The sequence below is a fragment of the Lactuca sativa genome, chromosome 4, assembly GCF_002870075.4.
Source record: "Lactuca sativa cultivar Salinas chromosome 4, Lsat_Salinas_v11, whole genome shotgun sequence".
Taxonomy (NCBI): Eukaryota; Viridiplantae; Streptophyta; class Magnoliopsida; order Asterales; family Asteraceae; genus Lactuca; species Lactuca sativa.
The window spans coordinates 405,813,970-405,833,138 of NC_056626.2; the positions used below are offsets into that span (position 1 = coordinate 405,813,970).

At 34.0% G+C, this 19,169-nt stretch overlaps 2 protein-coding genes and 2 non-coding genes across 5 annotated transcripts; 1 reads left to right on the forward strand and 3 right to left on the reverse strand.

The window, feature by feature from the left end:
* Window positions 1–2,807: 2,807 nt before the first annotated feature.
* Window positions 2,808–5,015, forward strand: LOC111883081 (serine/threonine-protein kinase STY13). 2 transcript variants are annotated; one of them, XM_023879447.3, is made up of 6 exons: window positions 2,812–3,488; window positions 3,591–3,723; window positions 3,811–4,009; window positions 4,085–4,209; window positions 4,309–4,467; window positions 4,534–5,015. In XM_023879447.3, the coding sequence occupies exons 1-6, from the start codon at window positions 3,358–3,360 to the stop codon at window positions 4,843–4,845; spliced, it is 1,059 nt and encodes a 352-aa protein (XP_023735215.1). In that variant the 5' UTR covers window positions 2,812–3,357; the 3' UTR covers window positions 4,846–5,015. The 2 variants fall into 2 exon arrangements, with proteins under 2 accessions (XP_023735214.1, XP_023735215.1); XM_023879446.3 differs by having other exon boundaries at window positions 2,808–3,488; window positions 3,591–4,009.
* A 415-nt stretch (window positions 5,016–5,430) lies between these two features.
* TRNAD-GUC (transfer RNA aspartic acid (anticodon GUC)) lies at window positions 5,431–5,502 on the reverse strand. Its single transcript has one exon. It is a non-coding gene; the product is annotated as a tRNA-Asp (tRNA).
* Window positions 5,503–6,052: 550 nt separating this feature from the next.
* Window positions 6,053–6,124, reverse strand: TRNAD-GUC (transfer RNA aspartic acid (anticodon GUC)). Its single transcript has one exon. It is a non-coding gene; the product is annotated as a tRNA-Asp (tRNA).
* Window positions 6,125–6,646: 522 nt separating this feature from the next.
* On the reverse strand, window positions 6,647–9,175 carry LOC111883058 (uncharacterized). Its single transcript, XM_023879424.3, has 3 exons — window positions 8,677–9,175; window positions 7,452–7,989; window positions 6,647–7,382 (listed from the first exon to the last, which is right to left on the reverse strand). The coding sequence occupies exons 1-3, from the start codon at window positions 8,737–8,739 to the stop codon at window positions 6,832–6,834; spliced, it is 1,152 nt and encodes a 383-aa protein (XP_023735192.1). The 5' UTR covers window positions 8,740–9,175; the 3' UTR covers window positions 6,647–6,831.
* Window positions 9,176–19,169: the final 9,994 nt, after the last annotated feature.

Here is a 19,169-nt window from a genome sequence, read left to right on the forward strand (position 1 = left end):
AACAATTAACTAAATTAAATATTTATCTCCTAACTTCTAGGATTTTAAATTATCATCATAGATACACCAAGATCGAATTTGGAGGATAAGTATAAAAGGAAATTATCATATAAAAGCAGATTAAATATATGAGGCACAAAATTTCGGATCTGACAGCTGAACACGCCGTGTTTAATGATCACCACGCCGTGTTGGAAGAACACCACATCGCATTTGAAGAACATAATCACGATTATGTTTTCTCCTCCTTGTTCAAGTTCATTATTGTATCAATTAAATAGAAAAGTAAACCTACTCTCTGATACAACCGATGGGTTTTTAGCATAACATACAATCATATGTGTGCATATAACCCTAAATAATTTTATCTACGTTTTCTCTAATTGAATATACAACTTGAACAACAAAATAGAAAAAACCTAGCATGTTACTATGAATTCGAAATTCACAATTTAGGTTTAGAATAAACATACATTGATTACTATATAATAATTGCAATCGAAAATCCTTGTGTTGTTGAATCCTTGAGAGCAAGCGTCACAAATGGCACGCCTCTAATGGTTCACACCCAACACTAGTAAAGGGAGATGATTGAAAAAGAGGAGAGGACTTCAAAAATTCGGCTAGGTTTTCCAAAGAAGAGGATGGCCAAAATCCATAGGGTATATCTCTATTTATAGTGCAGTCAGGAAACCCTAGCCTAAGGAGGGTTATAGTATAAGGCCAAAATCCAAGGATTATCTTAAACCGGGTAATTATCCACTTTTTTGTTTATCCTCGAAGGATAATTCTAGAATTCCGTAGGCATGAAGAAATCATCCAAACCTAATGGAAAAACCGTCCATAGCCTAAGGAGGGTTATAGATTGCCTCTTGCTCAACTATTGAATAATTACAATTCAGTCCATGCACTTTTCATTAATTTTTTAATCACAAAATTAATTTCAATTAATTTCTGATTAATTATTACTATTCAAATTAATATATTATTCTCATAATATATTAACAAATCATTTATTTCAATTTATCAATCAAATAATAAATTCAATTCTCCAAAATCATTTGTTCGGTTGCTAGTTTTGAGGGCAACCCAAAAGAACTGTGCTACTATCAATTTAAGTATATACCAATTATAGTTATGGGCTTAGACATATAATCAAACATAAACATCCTTAATTATCATCTTTTACATCTTAATCGACATTAAAGTAATCAATCCATGCATTCCAAGGGTTGGAATTGATGATTCCCTACATGAAAACCATTTGAAAAGCTTGATTTCATAGTTTCATTAAAAAAACATAAAAAAAATAGATCTTAATATAAATAAATCATCAATACTCTACTATTTAAATTCATGAATTATGACTTCAATTCATGAAAATTCTCATACTGATCCTCATCCAATCATTGAAGTTTTCATCAAAACTCTCATGGATCTTCACCGAAAATCATAATTCTCGATTCCACATCAAATGATTAATTTACATAGAACTCTTATGGATTCATATTGAGGCTTGAATCCAAACTAGAGAATAACAATTTCAATCATTTAAACACTTAGTAGTTCCATAAATGAATCCAATTCTACAATTAATGGTTAGAGTACAACTCTACAATGCCAAGGTACAACATATAAATGAATCTAGTATTTGAATCACCCAATTTCACCATTAATTGGTGGATTTAAATATTTCAATGATGATTTAACAATCTCATGGTGTTTAATAGGGTAATCTAACACTCCACAACTTGTTGGAACTGCTACATTAAGAATTCCACTATTAATGGAGCTTGAAGCTCAAAACTCAATCCAATTCCCCATTAAACCAATTAGGGGTTGGTTTAATGAAGAAGGAGAGTCCAAATACTAAATTCTTGCTTGAATATATCAACAAATCTTCAATATAAACACCATTAACAGATTTAGGGTCAAAACTCAAACCCTATGTTTGAACTCATGGAGAAGATGAGTAAAAATGATACCTCCAATCACTTTGATGAAGCTTTAGATTGACAATTCCTTCAATTCTTCACAAAACTAGCTTTAAATCTCCTTGAATCATTCAAAATCGCCATATGAGTGTTCTTCCCTCCTCTCAAACGTTTTATCATCTAATGGTAAGAGGCTCCCTCTATTTAGCTTCTAATTTTCAAGGTTTTGCATAATTACCCCTTCCTTTCTCATAATTGACACATTTTGACCAAAGATTTAAATGAACATCCATATTTTATACATTGATCACAAGAATGATTTTTCTTAGTCAAATGGTCATTGACTAGTCAACCCTTGATCTTAAGTTTTCTATTCGACTTCCACTCATTAGGTCCAAACACTTATTTTATTAAAGTAATATTATTTATTTTACAAAACTTCATTAAATAATGTTATAATACATTTATTATTTTATTTATTATTTATTTTTATCACCAAAGAAGGTGAAACTTTTAAGCCCCAAATTAGGATGTTACATGTGTTATTCACGTGGACAACTTAAACTTAACCGGGATTGTAAAGTTGTTAGTTTGAGAGACCAAAACGTTAAAATAAATAAAGAAATAAAAAAAAAAAAAAAAGTTTACAATTTTCTCTACCATGCGATCATTTCTATAATTATTTTATTTTCTAATGTTTGATCGGATTTGATAATGGTCTGAATGAATATTTACCTATTTTTAAATATTCTGAAAGAAAATAAACATATTTATATATTTGAGACAAGTGACAAGCCTATAAGAATCTATAAATTGTCGTTTATATAAGATATAGTCGAATATTAAAATTTATTCTGTTTATCAAACTCAACCCATTCTTTCTTTCCATCTCTTTTCCCTTTTTCTCACCTAAATTTTATAATGAATTAAATAATACGACTCGCACAGTTTTTGTCAGAACGACTCGCAATTCCTCTCCCTTATCTTTGCCGATCAAGAACGCAACAACACAATCCCCACATAAAGCCTAAAACTTTTACAATACTCTTCTCTTTTATCTCTACCCTATACTCTATAACCTCCAACATCTGCCTCTCTTTCAAGTCCAATTTACATTTGCCTGCGTTGATTCTTGAACTGAAGCTTTGTAATCGGTTTCTAAGTTCTGTTTGTATGATTTGTGGTGTAAATTGGAGTTTGAAGGCGTATAGTTTGATTTTATTTCCCAAATAAAGTTAACCCGATTAACTTTTCAATAATAAAGTGCGTTTCGACTTATTTCTGTTGCTGATCTTGTATGTATCTGTTTTATATGGTGGGTATATACCCTATGCCTTCAGAATGCGGTGTTGAAAATTTTGCCTGTAAGTGTTTGTGAAAGTCCTCAACGAGTGTTCGAAGATAAAAAAAAAAGTTGAAGAAAATGGGATCCGGGAATGGGTTTTACTCAACAGGGGAGTTTAATTTGGAAGCAAAGTGGTCGATTGATCCGAAGCTTCTTTTTGTTGGTCCAAAGATCGGAGAAGGTGCACATTCAAAAGTCTATGAGGGCAAGTAAGTCAACTTTGTTAACCAAAATGTCATGTTAATTCAGTAAAAAAAAAAAAAATAATTGTACTAATTAGGAAGATGGGATCTCATATCATTATTTTCCAGATATAAAAACCAGAATGTTGCGATTAAGATCATAAACAAAGGCGACACCCCAGAAGAAATTTCAAAGATCGAAGGTCGTTTTGCTCGAGAAATCGCCATGTTGTCTAAAGTCCAACACAAGAACTTAGTAAAGGTAATCTTGATCAAATATTATATCAGATCTTACAACAATTACATAAAATTCTGTATGAAAATGAATATGAATATGATCACACTACAGTTTATTGGAGCTTGTAAGAAACCAATCATGGTGATTGTAACCGAGCTTCTTACTGGTGGCACACTACGTAAATATTTATTAAATATGCGACCAAGGGGATTGTTGGATACACGTGTCGCTATTGGGTTTGCACTTGATATAGCTCGAGCAATGGAATGCTTACACTCACATGGAATCATTCATCGTGATTTAAAACCTGGTAAATTAAATTTCCCATTTCTCTTTATTACTAATATATGTTTTTTTTAATATTTCCTTTGTTAAATTGTTTCAGAAAACTTGTTGTTGACATCCGATCACAAATCTATAAAACTCGCTGATTTTGGTTTGGCAAGAGAAGAATCGTTAACAGAGATGATGACTGCAGAAACAGGAACTTATCGCTGGATGGCTCCAGAGGTATGTTATTGTTAATATACTCCTTTTGTAATGTTTTTTGTTATTCGGGGTTAAATTCGATATTTATGAAACATTGTTTTCTTATGTTTTTTTTTATAGCTTTATAGCACTGTAACATTAAGACATGGAGAAAAGAAACATTATAACCACAAGGTGGATGCATACAGCTTTGCAATTGTTTTGTGGGAGCTTATACACAATAAGTTGCCTTTTGAAGGCATGTCAAATCTTCAAGCCGCCTATGCAGCCGCCTTTAAGGTATCTGTCTGCTGTCTACTGTCTACTATTACTGGCTATACTGACAGTGTATTTAATGTTCTGCAGAATGTGAGGCCGAGTGCTGATGAACTGCCTGAGGATTTGGCTTTAATTGTGACATCTTGTTGGAAGGAAGATCCGAATGGTCGGCCAAATTTCAGTCAAATTATACAAATGCTTCACCATTACCTGTCAACCACCGCGGTGCCGCCGCCACCGGAAGCCACCGCGGTGCCGCCACGGATGTTCAACGTGTTTCTGCCGGATTCCCCTGGAACAAGCACGTTGATCTCAAAAGAAGATGAAATACCAACAACGCCCCTGCATGACACCCCGAAAGGTGGTCCGTTTTCGTGCTTTTATCGGTGTTGTCGGTGATATTGACAAAAGGGTAGTTTTGGAACATACTTATCAAGTAAAAATAGGACAAGTGTTGATGGAGAAGGTGTAAATTATGAAGTGAGTTTAGATGAGATGATAGTTGTGGTTGTAAAATATAAAAGCTATTTGTTTCAAGGGTAATAAAATTCCTTCTGTTGACATCAAAATCACAATCATAATATTTGGTAAACACGAACATTAATATTAATATGTCATGATACGAAAGATGTGTGAAACGTATTTAAGTTAAACCTTTTTAGGTGTTGTTATAAGAAAGACTTTTATGTCATGTACTTGGTCTCTAGAAGCGTATTTTATGTTCAACACTATATACTTGTAACAAGCCGTGATTTGACTTTGACTATGCAGAGGCGATATTCATACATAAAACCTTTAATGTTTTTAAGTTTTTTTTTATTATTATTTTTATTCTAGATGTTTCTTACTTTCTTTATTTTATCTAAACACGTTTCTATCATGAAGAGGTTTATTTTTTAAAAAAATAATAATAAAGTAATAAGTTTTAGGTGTCTATATCAAAAATAAAAAGAGAGTGAGTGCATTATAAAAAATTGGAAAAAACGCCGTTGCCGGGGATCGAACCCGGGTCACCCGCGTGACAGGCGGGAATACTTACCACTATACTACAACGACTTTTGATTCAACATTAATCATAAAATATAAAATACCTGATTTCACTACAGTATCTTAATGTCATCTTTTTTATTCTGATATAGAAGACACCGATTTTTTAATGTGATAATTTCAGTAATCGTTTAAATGTTGAAAACTAGTCCAACTTATCAAAATATCATCTGATTATTTGAATCCCAAACACGAGCATATAGAAGGTCTTTTGTTTTGGTATAGAGCTTGTTTAGGCTAACATGGTTACACTATATTCAATGCTATTGAAGATGTTAGAGATCATTATTGAGCTTGAATTTTAGAAGATCCAAGGTAAAAGGGGCTAGAAAGATTGAACACAGTAGATTCATTGGAATGATCATCTTCAGATTCAGACATGATTGAATTAATGAAGAAGAAAAGAATTTCCTGAAAATTGAAAAGGATCAAGTTAATACCATGTAAATGTTCAGATCTAAGAAGAATGGAGAGAATTGTAAGTTTTATTAATTTGTAAACTCTCAAAATGATGCAGTTACATACATATACTAAAAAAATAAGATGCAGAAAGAAAAATCGCCGTTGCCGGGGATCGAACCCGGGTCACCCGCGTGACAGGCGGGAATACTTACCACTATACTACAACGACTTTATTGGTTATTTCTCCAACATTTACCAATATAAATCCTTCCTTGATATATATAACTTATTGTTCAGTTTTACTTATTAGCACAATAAGTTATATAAATATAAATGTTCTTTACATTTAATACGAATGGAAGTTACTAATTAGCACCATTTAATATAAATGTTCTTTACAAATTTGTCTTAGTTTTTCCAAAAATATTAACATCTTCCCAAACATCGTTTATCCAAATGACTTCATTTTTGTAAAATAAACAACAAAGACAACTTCAACTAAATTCTATCATTTAAACATGATTTATTTTAAATAAAACTTGATAGAAAAACACAGTCAAAATGTAACTGAAATCTGTCGTTGCTATGAGACAAACATATCGCTTTCAGAAAAAATGAGATGGAACCCACAATAAAAAGTATGATATCAAAAAAAAAAAGAATTACCATAACAACCTTGTCCTTTAACCAACAATTTGGTTATCTATAATAAAAATGTAAGGACAGAAAAGACAATGCACAGAAGTGAGAGTAGTACTAAAAACCTGACCATAAAAGCATATTTCAAAAATTCAAGTTGGAAGGCATATTTGTTGCATAATACACAAAGAAACAAAAAAAAAAGCAGCATCAACATCATCTATGCATTTCCTACTTGTACGTTACATATCAAAATACCCATTTTCCCCCCTGCATTGCCTACTTGTACCTTACAACCTACCCAGCTTCACGAACACAATTCCCAGGTAAAAGATATTTAAACTCATCACCATTTTTCAACAAATATTCCGGAAGATGAACTGCAGAATACGAATGAGGAATGGGTCCCATTTTCCCAATTATGTCCTTAAAAGTGTACTCCTCAGGAAGCATATCGTACAAGTCATCCCCATTACAAATCACTGTCTGAATCCTTTTGGGATCAAGATGATGTCGAAACCTTATTCTGTCTGAATGGCTATAAGCTTTCATCTTGAACACAAAATCACTTATTTTTCTAAAACAAAAACTGCAATGCCATCCAGACTCTGCAAATAAATAATCCGTTTGTCTGTAGTGGGCATACCTGGTTTTCCCTTTTTTATATTTATGGACTGAAGCCCTCCAGCTTTTATGATCGATATTGAACTCAAAAGAGTATAAAAAGTTTCTTAAATTTAAATGCATGATGTCGGGGGACCCGTCACACCATCTTAACAAATCGATTGTGTGTGCACTCGGGATCTCATCCACATCTGACATTATCAACAAATCATCATCTTCAATACCTGCAAAAGGGTAAAATTGTCATAAACAAATTACAACAATATGGTGTTTTGTAAAAAAGTAAACCCTACCTGCAATTCTCAAAAGCCGGTCAACTGCAACTCTCTGATACGCCTCTTCATAAAACGGATTAATCCCTTTTCTTGATCCACCCGGGATTGTGGCATAAGTCAAACGGGGTTTTACAAAGTCAAACTTTTCTTGATTTATTGCGAAAAAATGGGGTTTTGGGATCGATGTGAAAGTTGAATTGGATTCTAAGAGAACGAATTGGGTTATGTAAGGGTAAAGTTCTTTCCATCTGATCATGAGCATGTCGATTTCATTGTTGAACAGGACTGCATCGTATACTCTTCGAGGGTATTCTCGTAATTTCCACCCATGGAGTCTGCAGAGGGTTGTCATTGAGACGTTTTGGTGATAGTAATGGGGGATTTGAATGAAGGGTTTAGGGGGGGATTGCCATAGTGGCCGAAGAAAGTATGTTACTTTTTGTCCATGAAAATAAATACCCACAAACCCAGTTGGGATTAATAAAAATAATATTATAAAACTTCGCAAATCAAGACTCTGCATCATGCATTTGATTCTTGACATTCTGCTTACCTCCTGCAAACCATAAAATGGTCAAAAATTGAGCATTTTGATACATAAAAAGGTCAACATTTGATGACAGAAAACCTAAAAACTGGAATGATTTTTGCAAAGACTTTCAAGATTTGAAGGAGCATGTAAGAAGTTACAATAATAGTGTAGATTATTGAGATAAATGAAAAATTAGTAGCTTTAATCATCTTATTATCTGATTCTTAAACTGACTATTGTCATGATTATCAGTTTGAAAAGTACATTCAAACAGGCAAACACCAATTGTGCAGTGTGCGTAAGTTTTTAAACCCTAATAAAATAAGCATTAACACTTGCAATCACCACCAAAATGCAACCATCTCCAACTTTTAATATAGTATAAATCCATCTAGTTTCTTGATAATTATGGTGATAATATAGAATAAGCACAATCGAGCAATACCCACAAAGATTCAAGCACAATTATCGAATACAGTGAACCCAATAGTTCTAGGGTTCATCTAACATCAATGGATTTTTTCCTAAACAATTTTGAAGAGCAAATTTATATTCCATTCCCATCAAATCATCGAAATTCCCAAAATCAAACAGTACATATTCATCACAATCCCCGAAAAAACGAAACCCCAGAAGGATTAGTCTTCAGAATCATAACTGTCTGTGAAAAAACTAAGAGCCCTAAAAGGATACAGTTATAGACAAACATACCTGACCACAAACATCATCGCAGATATCATCTCGCTTCTTGTAAGTTGAATAAACATCAGGCATTATTAGGGCTAAAATAACGATTGAAGAACAATCGAACCTTATTTGAAATTGTAATGCAGATTGGAAGCCCCCGATATCCAGAGGGCTAATTGTCTTCCTCTAAATCTAGCAGAAACCCTGATTAAACCCTTTTGTTTATGACCGAACATACGAAATTCATAGATGAAAAACCCAACAAAAAACGTCGGATTACATAAAACAATAGAAATCACTTGTAGAATCACTTTAGCCCTGAAAATTATAGCCGTTTAGTAGTATCAATGGCTTACTGTCTGAATTAGATAAATGGGTGTATAGATACAGATTCTGTCTCTATATATACATGCAGAGTCCTACACTCTCTTTCTCTCTTCGTAAAATTTGAGAGAAATCGAAAAGCCCTTCTGAAGTAAACCATAACCCTTCAAATTTTCCATCTCCTTTTATCATAAAAAAATTAAAAATAAATAAATAAATAAATAAGTTTTAATTATAGATATTCAAGAATCTAAAAGAGGAGGTTTTTCTTCCCAGAAGAAAAGCCACGTGTTAGCCTTTGTGGAACATATTAGCAATCCATAGAATGCACCCAAAATATCATATTTTTTTAAGGTTAAATATATCTAATTGGGGTTTAAAAGGTTTTTGTCCTTTTGGGTGTGTGGCAAAGTTTGATTAGAATTTAGTATTACTTTGATTTTTATACTCCATAGGTAAAAATAAATAGGCAAAATTGTTGTAATAAAAAATAAATACAAATTTATTATCTAATTATTTTAAGTTACTATATTTTAACGTCTTAATATTATATAATCATTTCCAAATCACAAATTATTTCGTGGTAAGCGGTAAGAATATCTGACAATGTGTTATACAAGTGCTGCAACCGACAACGATGACTAGGAAAGACGATGTCAAACGGGAACGGGCATCGCGTCGGCAAGGGTGATACCATTGTTTAAGATTTTGTTATAAGTAGAACCACTCCACGATCTCTTTCTTCGCTTTCTCTTTTGACCGTTGAACGGTCTGATTTTATTTTATCTTTTTGGATGATAATTTGTACACTACAGTTTTTTGTCATACATAATAATTTATGTTGAGAAGGTTGTTTGTAAAACTATATAAAACATAAGTTATTGTGTATGACTAAAAAAATATGTGCAAAACCACTCCTTTATTCGTTTTTACCTTCTATAAATATCTATTAACTTTAACGGTAAGAAATCAAAATTTAGAGAGATTTAAAAAGGGTAATTTGAACGTTAAGAAGAATTTCATAAGCGTATGAAGTTCTGACTTCATGAAAATGACCAAGATAAGTTTAAGTCACTTGTATAAGATTAGATAAGTAAGTCCAAGAGAAGAAATGCAAGAGAAGATGCGTTTAGGTCAAAAGGGTAAAATGGGAATTTTTATGTTTTTTTGGCCAAGTTTGTGACTTAATGGATTAAGACCCATAAGTATTAATCCCGAAATGACTTAATTGAGTTGTAGAACTCATCCCCACCTTCGTGTGGATATAAGATTTGTGAAAAACGAAGATAAGATAAAGCAGATATACATCTTTGAAGACGCATTAGAAAATGGGACAAAATTTGTATTTTAAGCTTTTTGCATAGCTTAATGGATTAAGTTTTGTAATAATTAAGCCAAAAGTAACTAGATTGAATTGTAGGGCTTGTTAATACATTCGCGTGGATATAAAGATCACGAAAATGGGTTTGAAATGAAGAAGTTATGCACGTTTAAAGATTGGAAGAAAATGTCCCAAAGTTGGAATCTGCTAAATATTGCCACCACCGCATTGCAAGAAGGTTGCCATGGCACAGTGACGGTGCCAAAACATATATTTAATCTGTTAAACCTGTATTATCGAACTATTTCACCAAACTCGATTGGGAGCTAATGAGGGGTGATTTTAGAGCTGAAAGAATGCCAAAAAGAAGCTAGAGATAGAGTCTAACAAGAATTTTCATCCTCTCTCCGTTAAGGTAAGATTTCTCCATTTGGGTGAAATTGTTATTTTGCTATGATTGATTGAATTGATTAACATATATCTTTGTTATGATGTAGATGAGAGTGTTTAGAAGCTTTAATAAAGATCGTGAAGTGATTTTTATGGTGAAATCAACCCAATGAGAGTTAGGGTTTGAAACCCTAACTATCGGGCTTATGATTGATGCATTAAAGGCTAGATTATAATGAATTAGGTAGTATTGGATGCTTATTTCATTAGTTGGAATAGATTAAGAGATATAAATTAAGAAGACGGAATATGGATCCATTAAGTGTGCATTTTAACAAAGAGGGTCATTAAGCTCTTAATAGGATAATACAAGTTTTAAGTAACTTGATATGTTGTGTGAATAGGCTTTGAGTAAAGAGGATGGATCACGAATGCATTAGTGGAAGAATGTAGCCAAGAGTACTTAGTCTTCACTAACTAACAAGGTGAGTTATATCTCCCACGCTCTCATTAGATATTGACTATATGTTTATAATCTTTTTATTTAATATTATATATATATATATATATATATATATATATATATATATATATATATATGCATGTATGTTGGATCTTGAGGCACGAAGTGAATGATCTCAAGTTATTAGATGAAGATAACTTAAGAATATACGTTTAAAAGAATGTATCGGAGCATGTATGTATATGTGGAGTATGTATGAGGTATACATTTAGAAATATGTATCAGATCATGTACATATACCTAGAGTTGTAAGGTTAGATGCGAAAGGTATTTGTTAAATACCTAAGAGAAGATGGAATATCATTATACATAGTATAATCATAAGTAAGAGTATGTAAGTATGTACATATGACAGTGGTAGTGTGTAGAATACCTATGTGCATGAGATGGAGATAAAGATTAAGTACTTAATGAGTTAAGTACTAGATGAGTAGTAGATAATTTATTGATGAGATAAAGAGATGAGTAGTAGATAATTTATTAATGAGATTATGTTCCCTACGCAGAAAGAGATGATGATTCATTTGGGGATATAGATAAATGATTCATGCGGTAATAGGATTATGTGTGGTTAGATAACATCAAGAAAGGTTCCATGAGTGGAACAAGATAAGGAGTTATTAAAAAAATTAGATGTAATCCGTGGAGGATTAAGAGTAAGAAATCCATGAGTAATTCAAGAGAAGAAGAATGATTAAGGATCCACAATGGATCATAAGAGGGGGGGATAAGTCTGGATGAGTGCATTTGGTATGATGTGGCTAATGGAAGGCCAGAACGTGGCCATTCGATGAGGAGGTTTTTGTACCGTTGACTTGTTGACTTGGGTTGATTTTTGGGCAAGATTGTTGGTTCTAGTTTTTAGAATAAGGTTGGACCTTGAATGTTTTGATAGGGGCGTTATAACATTTGTTGTGGGGCATTGGGTTGTGGTTTAGCTAATTTCAGGAGTTAGGTGAGTCTTCTCACTGTACTCGTGGGTCGAAGGCATCAATATCGACATACTGGATTGTGTTATGAAAGACCATGAGGGTAGCCCATTGCACTTGTGAGTAAGACCTTGGGGTAGCCAAGGCACTATAAGGGAAGATCATGGGGGCATCCCATGACAATGGTATGAAAGACCATGGGGATAGCTTATGGCACTTGTATGCAAGACCATGGGGGTAGCCCATGGAAATGTATGTATAGTATGTGATATTTTGGGGAACTCACTATGTTTTGTGCTTACGGTTTGCGGTTTAGTAATTTTTCAGGTACTTCCAGTCTCAGAAGGAAAGGCTCGGTGTGATCGCACTGCAATCCCCAGAGTTTATTTTGCATTGGCTATTTGTGATTTTACTATGATGTTTGGAGAATACTATTACTCTTATTATCTTTTAGAACAAAAGAATAAATAGTTTGATTGATTAAAAATGAAAATTTTACTTGGTATTTTTGGGACGTTACATCACCCCTCCTATTCTCCTTCTCTTCTTCTTCCGAGCTTCTTCCTCCCATTTTTCTGATGTGGCGTTCAACAGATGCTGCCATGACTCCGCCCAGCTTAACGCCTAGCCTAATCAGCAATGTCAACGATGACATATGGTCGATGGAGTGACACACAAAAGATGTATTATGGTGATTACTGATTAAAGTGTCACATTTTTTAGTATGTCGTTTGTTTGAGTTTTTCAATATCTATTTTGTTTGTTTTTTCCATTGTCATGGTTTTCTTAGTTGTATGATACTTGTTTTAGATGTAATGCTTTCATATTCAAGCTAATTCTTATTCCTTTAATGTTTTTTTTTGGCTTTTGGCATACTAATTTATATGATATTTTTATAAATGTTAATCTAAACTTATATGATAAAACTAGTTGATAGTTTGAAGATATAGTTTCAATTCTTATGGAAATATGGGTAAAAATATTTTTTAGCTTTTGAAAAATATAAAGTAAAATAAAATATAAAAACTAAAAATTAAAAGGTCTTAAAAGCTTTTAAAAATTATTTGGAGTAGCTTTTAGGTTTAAAGTTTTTTGTTTATATTAAAAGGTTTAGACCCGTAAACTAAAACAAAACTTTTTTTTAAATGCTTTGTTTTCTTAAAAACTAAAAACTATTTGCAACTTGTATGTTCTTAAAATTTTGTGAAAAGTTTAGTCGTTTGCATGTAGAATGTCATCTCATGTCAACTTCAAGAAACATGAACTCGATTCATAATTGAGTAAAATATTTGTTTACTTAAATATTGATAGGGGTATGCTATAAATGTTTAGTTTAACAATGGAAAATGGAAAAGAATAATTATAACAAGAAAAAGTTCTTTCTCCCTTGATTTTCTATTTTAGACAATCTTGGAAATAGAACGTCTAAACTAATTGTAAGAGAAACTTAAATTTATACGTTTCTACAAACATGTAATTTGAAGTTAAACTTTCATCTAGCTTGTACGACATAAACGTATTCGTAATTGGACATTTGCCATAAATGGAGGAAACACAAGATATGTATTATGAGTGATTTAGGGTTCTAAAATGTTAAATGTCATTCTCTTTAAACAACCAAAATAATTAACGACATATAAAGCATACTACAAATGATAGAAAGTGAGAAAAAAAAACTTAACTTTGAATTGTTTTCTATTTTTAGCGGCATATAAAACGTATCATAATTGCTAGAAGGTAAGGAAAAAGAACTTAAGTTTGAATTGTTTTTATTTTTTGCTATTTTAAACGAACTAATTGTTTATCGATATTATGTTATAGGGTCTGGGTCCATGTCCGGTGATTTTAGGGTGTCCAACCTAACAAATAAAATGGTACAGAAGTATCCTTTAATCCACTATTCAATTGCATTAAAATGAAATACAAGGAAAAATGGTTAAACCACAGAGACATGTGACAATATATACATCTTTGCGTAATGTACTTTGGTCACAAGGGACGGGGGTTTGTTTTACAAATATAAAAGAACAGTCAAACACGAAAGCATGCAGGTATTTGTAAACAATGAATTTAACGGTTCTAGTTCTAGATTTCAATATTTCCATTTAACTTGATTATACATTGATGCAATTCATAATTACCATTTTATGTTGCTACTGAAAGATATTAACATGCTCTAATGCATCTCACGTGCCAAGTTATCTAATCAAAACACACTCTTTGATTAAACCTAACTTTACTAATTCAACTTAAATACGCTTTTAAATTGTATTGAAAAACCATGATGTTATTATGACTCATTATGAAGTCATTATCATCACTGTTAATGCTTCCATCACCACTTTCCTTCCATTTTCGACATATACTTCTTCCTCATTTACTTTACATATGTAATGACATTAGTCTATGACATTCCCAAAATCATGGCCAGAAAAGACCGGTTTAATTTATGCTTTTAAAATAATTTCAGAGTAATCCTTTGATTAAAAGAGTTGTGGAATTTGTTCCCAAACAAAATATGATAAAATAATAATTACCAAAACATTTCGTAAATAAATGTATTTTTCATTATATACCAAAACTCGGATGTCATGTTCCGATACAAACCAAAAGCATAAACGACACATTATAAGCCTTACAACAGTTAGATACAACTAAATGCCTATAAACAAAATAACTTGATGATTCATCCATTTTATGCCCTCACGCCACTACATGTAATACAAATGAAACTGAGTGGGTCAGGATTGGGAGTCTGGTGAGCATATAGGGTTTTCAACGCACAATAAATAATTATATTTAATTTCACCAACCAACAATAACCTGATTACCCATTCCCGTTATCCTCACTTTACGCCTCTAAAACAACTATTACCAGGGACCTAATCTAGGATTTTCATCGGGATGGACATTACTGCAAAGGGGTTTCCTCAATAATAGATGTCCTAAAGGCAACCATGAGGGGGATAAAGTACACTGGTGAACACATCGTTCACAACACCTATAGGTTATGAACCTGCCATCATTCCACTGGACAGTCTAGAAAGAGTCTGTGGTCGTCATCCATACTCCGCTAGATGACTAGACCAACAACAACATCAAGGCCTCTCACCATTTTTATTTCATCACACATCAACTATCTACCCATGCTTTACCCAACATTTTTGTAGATATATATATATATATACACACACACATTCATACACAACTTAAAACCTGTATAATATATTCATTCAATACTCATTCCAAATAACAAATAATATATAAACACATAACACATATTTTATAGAGAAATAATTCATATTTATGTTTTAGAAGAAAGCAACTACACACTCACTTTATAAGACGATGCTCGGACAACACTACGACTCTTAAAATAATAATCTTCGATGAAACCGGGATATCTTCCAAAAACCGGCCTTCTTGCGGGCAGAGTTTCGGCTCGATAACTCTATTTCTCGGGATCTTCGAGGCTTCGAGACTTGCTTGGGATGTCGGGGTTGATACCGGGGCTTTGGGGGTATTTCTCGCAAAGTAGAAGAAAGAAAAAGGGGGTGAAGAAGTGGAAATTAGCAAAAAAAAATTGGCAACCCTCGAGTTCTTATAGGGTGCTCAACATCGGATTACGTTGGATGTAATCTCAGAGTACGCTGGGCGTACTGCTTCGTTGACCTGTACGCTGGGCGTACTGGGTGGATTGGTCGGATGCGTCATGGCTTCGGACCCAAGGCACTCGAGTGGTGGAGTAGGGCGACGTGCCCCAACCTAGACCATGAACCATGAGTACGCTGGGCATACTCCGCATTTCCAAACTTCTAAAATTCGTATCTTTCGCATACGAGTTTCGCTTTTGATGTTATTTATATCCACGCGTAGATGAGACTATTCTCTACAACTTTCATTTAGACTTCATTGACTAATTTTGACTTTATTTTTATTATATTAATTTTTAGTAGGCCAGGACAGGAAAACTCCGTTAGAAATTCATAACTTCTTCATCTAACGTCCGTTTTTGTCTGTCTTTTTACCGTTGGACTACTATCGACGAGATCTTCAATTCTCGTTTAGATTGTTTCGGCTAAAAATCACTTGATCTCATATTCGAACTTTGGGCTGCATACTGCTAAGTCGAAACTTAGAAAAATCACAACTTCCTCATACGAAGTCAGATTTAGACGCTCTTTTTATGTATGCTCTCGGTTTAACTTATTCTACGACTTTCGTTTAGATCATTAAGGCTAAATATTGCTCTATCGTAAATTCACTGTTTACGTCACACAGTGTCGTATCGGTTTTGTCGCGAAACTTCGACAAGTCATAACTTCTTCATTATAACTCGGATTTCGGCATTCTTTATAATTTTGGAATCCTCGTCACGACCACTACAACTTCCTTCATAGATATCAGGCTTATCTAATATTTTATTATTACGCTTATTTTTGTTCTTAATTCATTTAAGTCACACAATCATGCATAAAACACATAATACTCAAATAATGCATTCTTATTATTTCTAAACGAGTTACAAAGGTTAAACTAGACTATTACATCAACATTAATGCCTAGCCTAGAAACACAGGCGTTACAATTCTCTCCACCTTAGGATGATTCAATCCCCAGAATCACACATCAACAAACAAATGCGGATAACGACTCATCATGTCACTTTCCATCTCCCATGTGAGATTTGGCCCATTCGTATGTTTCCATCAGACAAACACTAATTCAACCATCTTGCGTCGCAACTTCTTAGTCTTACGGTCAACGATTGCCTCTGGTTCTTTAATTAACCTTTTGTTCTCATCAATTTTTAACTCAAAAATTAGAATTATATCATGAACTTCTCCCGTGAACTTCCTCAAATAACACACATGGAAAGTGTTATGAATTCCATTCAGTTCTTCGGGTAATTCGAGCTTGTAAGCTTGGTTCCCAACCCGCTGAAGAACTTTAAATGGTCCAATAAACTTTGGACTTAATTTTCCCCTTTTACCAAACCTTATAAGTCCCTTCCACGGTGAGACTTTAAGCATAACCAAATCCCCAACTTCAAATGTCATCGGTCTTCGCTTTATGTCAGCATAGCTCTTTTGACGATCTTAAGCTGCTAACATTATTTCCCTAATTATTTTCAGCTTTTCAGCAGTTTGATGGACTATCTCAAGTCCCATAAACTGCTTTTCCCCAGCCTCAAGCCAACAAGACGGCGTACGACACTTCTGTCCGTACAAAGCTTGATAAGGTGTCATCTTAGTGCTCGAGTGGAAACTATTATTGTAGGAACATTCTACCAAAGGTAAATGTTCATCCCAATTACCTTGGAATTCCAAGGTACGTGCTCTCAACATATCTTCAAGTGTTTTTATCGTCCTCTCGCTCTGACCATCAGTTTGTGGATGGTAAGTTGTACTAAAACACAACTTGGTACCCAATTCCTCTTGTAGACTTCTCCAAAACCTTGAGGTGAAACGGCTATCACGATCCGACACAATCGTTAATGGAACACCGTGAAGCCTCACAATTTCCTTCACATAAGAATTCACAAGCTTATTCATAGATCATTTCTCATTTGCTGCTATGAAGTGCGCACTCTTAGTGAAGCGATCAACGACCACCCAAATCATGTCGTGACCGTTCTTTGTTCTAGGCAGTTTAGTGACAAAATCTATAGTAATGTCTTCCCATTTACCCATAGGTACATGCAAAGGTTCTAAACTCCCATATGGTTTTTGATGTTGTGCCTTAACTCTTGCACAGGTCACACACTCGGCCATATACTTTGCAATATCAAGCTTCATCGTCGGCCACCAGTAGTAGGGTTTTAGGTCCCTATACATTTTAGTGCTGCCAGGATGAATTGAGTACATGGTTTTGAGAGCTTCTTCCATCAGAATATCTCTTACTCCTCCTGACTTAGGCACCCAAATTCGATCTTGGAATACCTTCAGTCCGTGATTGTTTATACCGAACCCCTTTCGGTCATTCTTCTCAGAAGCTTCTTCTTGAGCTTTCTTTATACTCTCCACAACTGTCGATACAACTTCTATTCTCAACGCTCTTGGCATTTTTCTTTCAAGATTAACTTTCCGACTGAGAGCATCGGCGACAACATTTGCTTTACCAGGGTGGTAAAGTATCTCACAGTCGTAGTCCTTAAGTAACTCTAGCCAACGTCGTTGCCTCATATTCAATTCTTTCTGATTAAAGAGATATTCGAGACTCTTATGATTGGTGAAGATTTTGCACTTCGAGCCATAGAGGTAATGCCTCCATATCTTTAGATCAAATATTATTGTTGCCAACTCCAAATCATGAGTGTGGTGGTTCTTTTCTTGCTCTTTCAGATGTCGAGACGCATATGCTATCACCTTTTCTCTTTGGGTCAAAACACAACCCAACCCAACACCAGATGCATCGCTATAGACAACGAAGTCCTCAACTCCATCGGGTAGAGAAAGAATCGGTGCCTCACATAGCTTCCTCTTTAGCAACTCAAATGCTTCTTTGTGCTTACCACTCCAATTATAAGTAGCTCCTTTGTGGGTCAAAGTTGTCAATGGAGTAGCGATTGAAGAAAAGCCTTGGATAAACCTTCGGTAATATCCCGACTAATCCCAAAAAGCTTCGGATCTCCATGAGACTTTTTAGTTGTTCCCACTTCATCACAGCTTCAATCTTTGTCGGGTCAACCATTATCCCTTCTTGGTTGACTACGTGACCCAAGAATTGGACTTCTCGAATCCGAAAATCACATTTTGAGAATTTTGCATACAACTTCTCCTTCTTCAAGACTTCTAACACTTCTCGCAAGTTTCTACCATGTTCCTCTTGGCTTTTCGAGTAAATCAGAATGTCATCTATGAACACTATCACGGATTTATCAAGAAACAATTTACAAACCCTATTCATTAAATCCATGAATGTTGTTGGAGCATTGGTTAATCCAAACGACATAACCAAAAACTCGTAGTGTCCATATCGTGTTCTGAATGCAGTCTTCTCGATATCCTGCTCCCTCACTTTCAGTTGA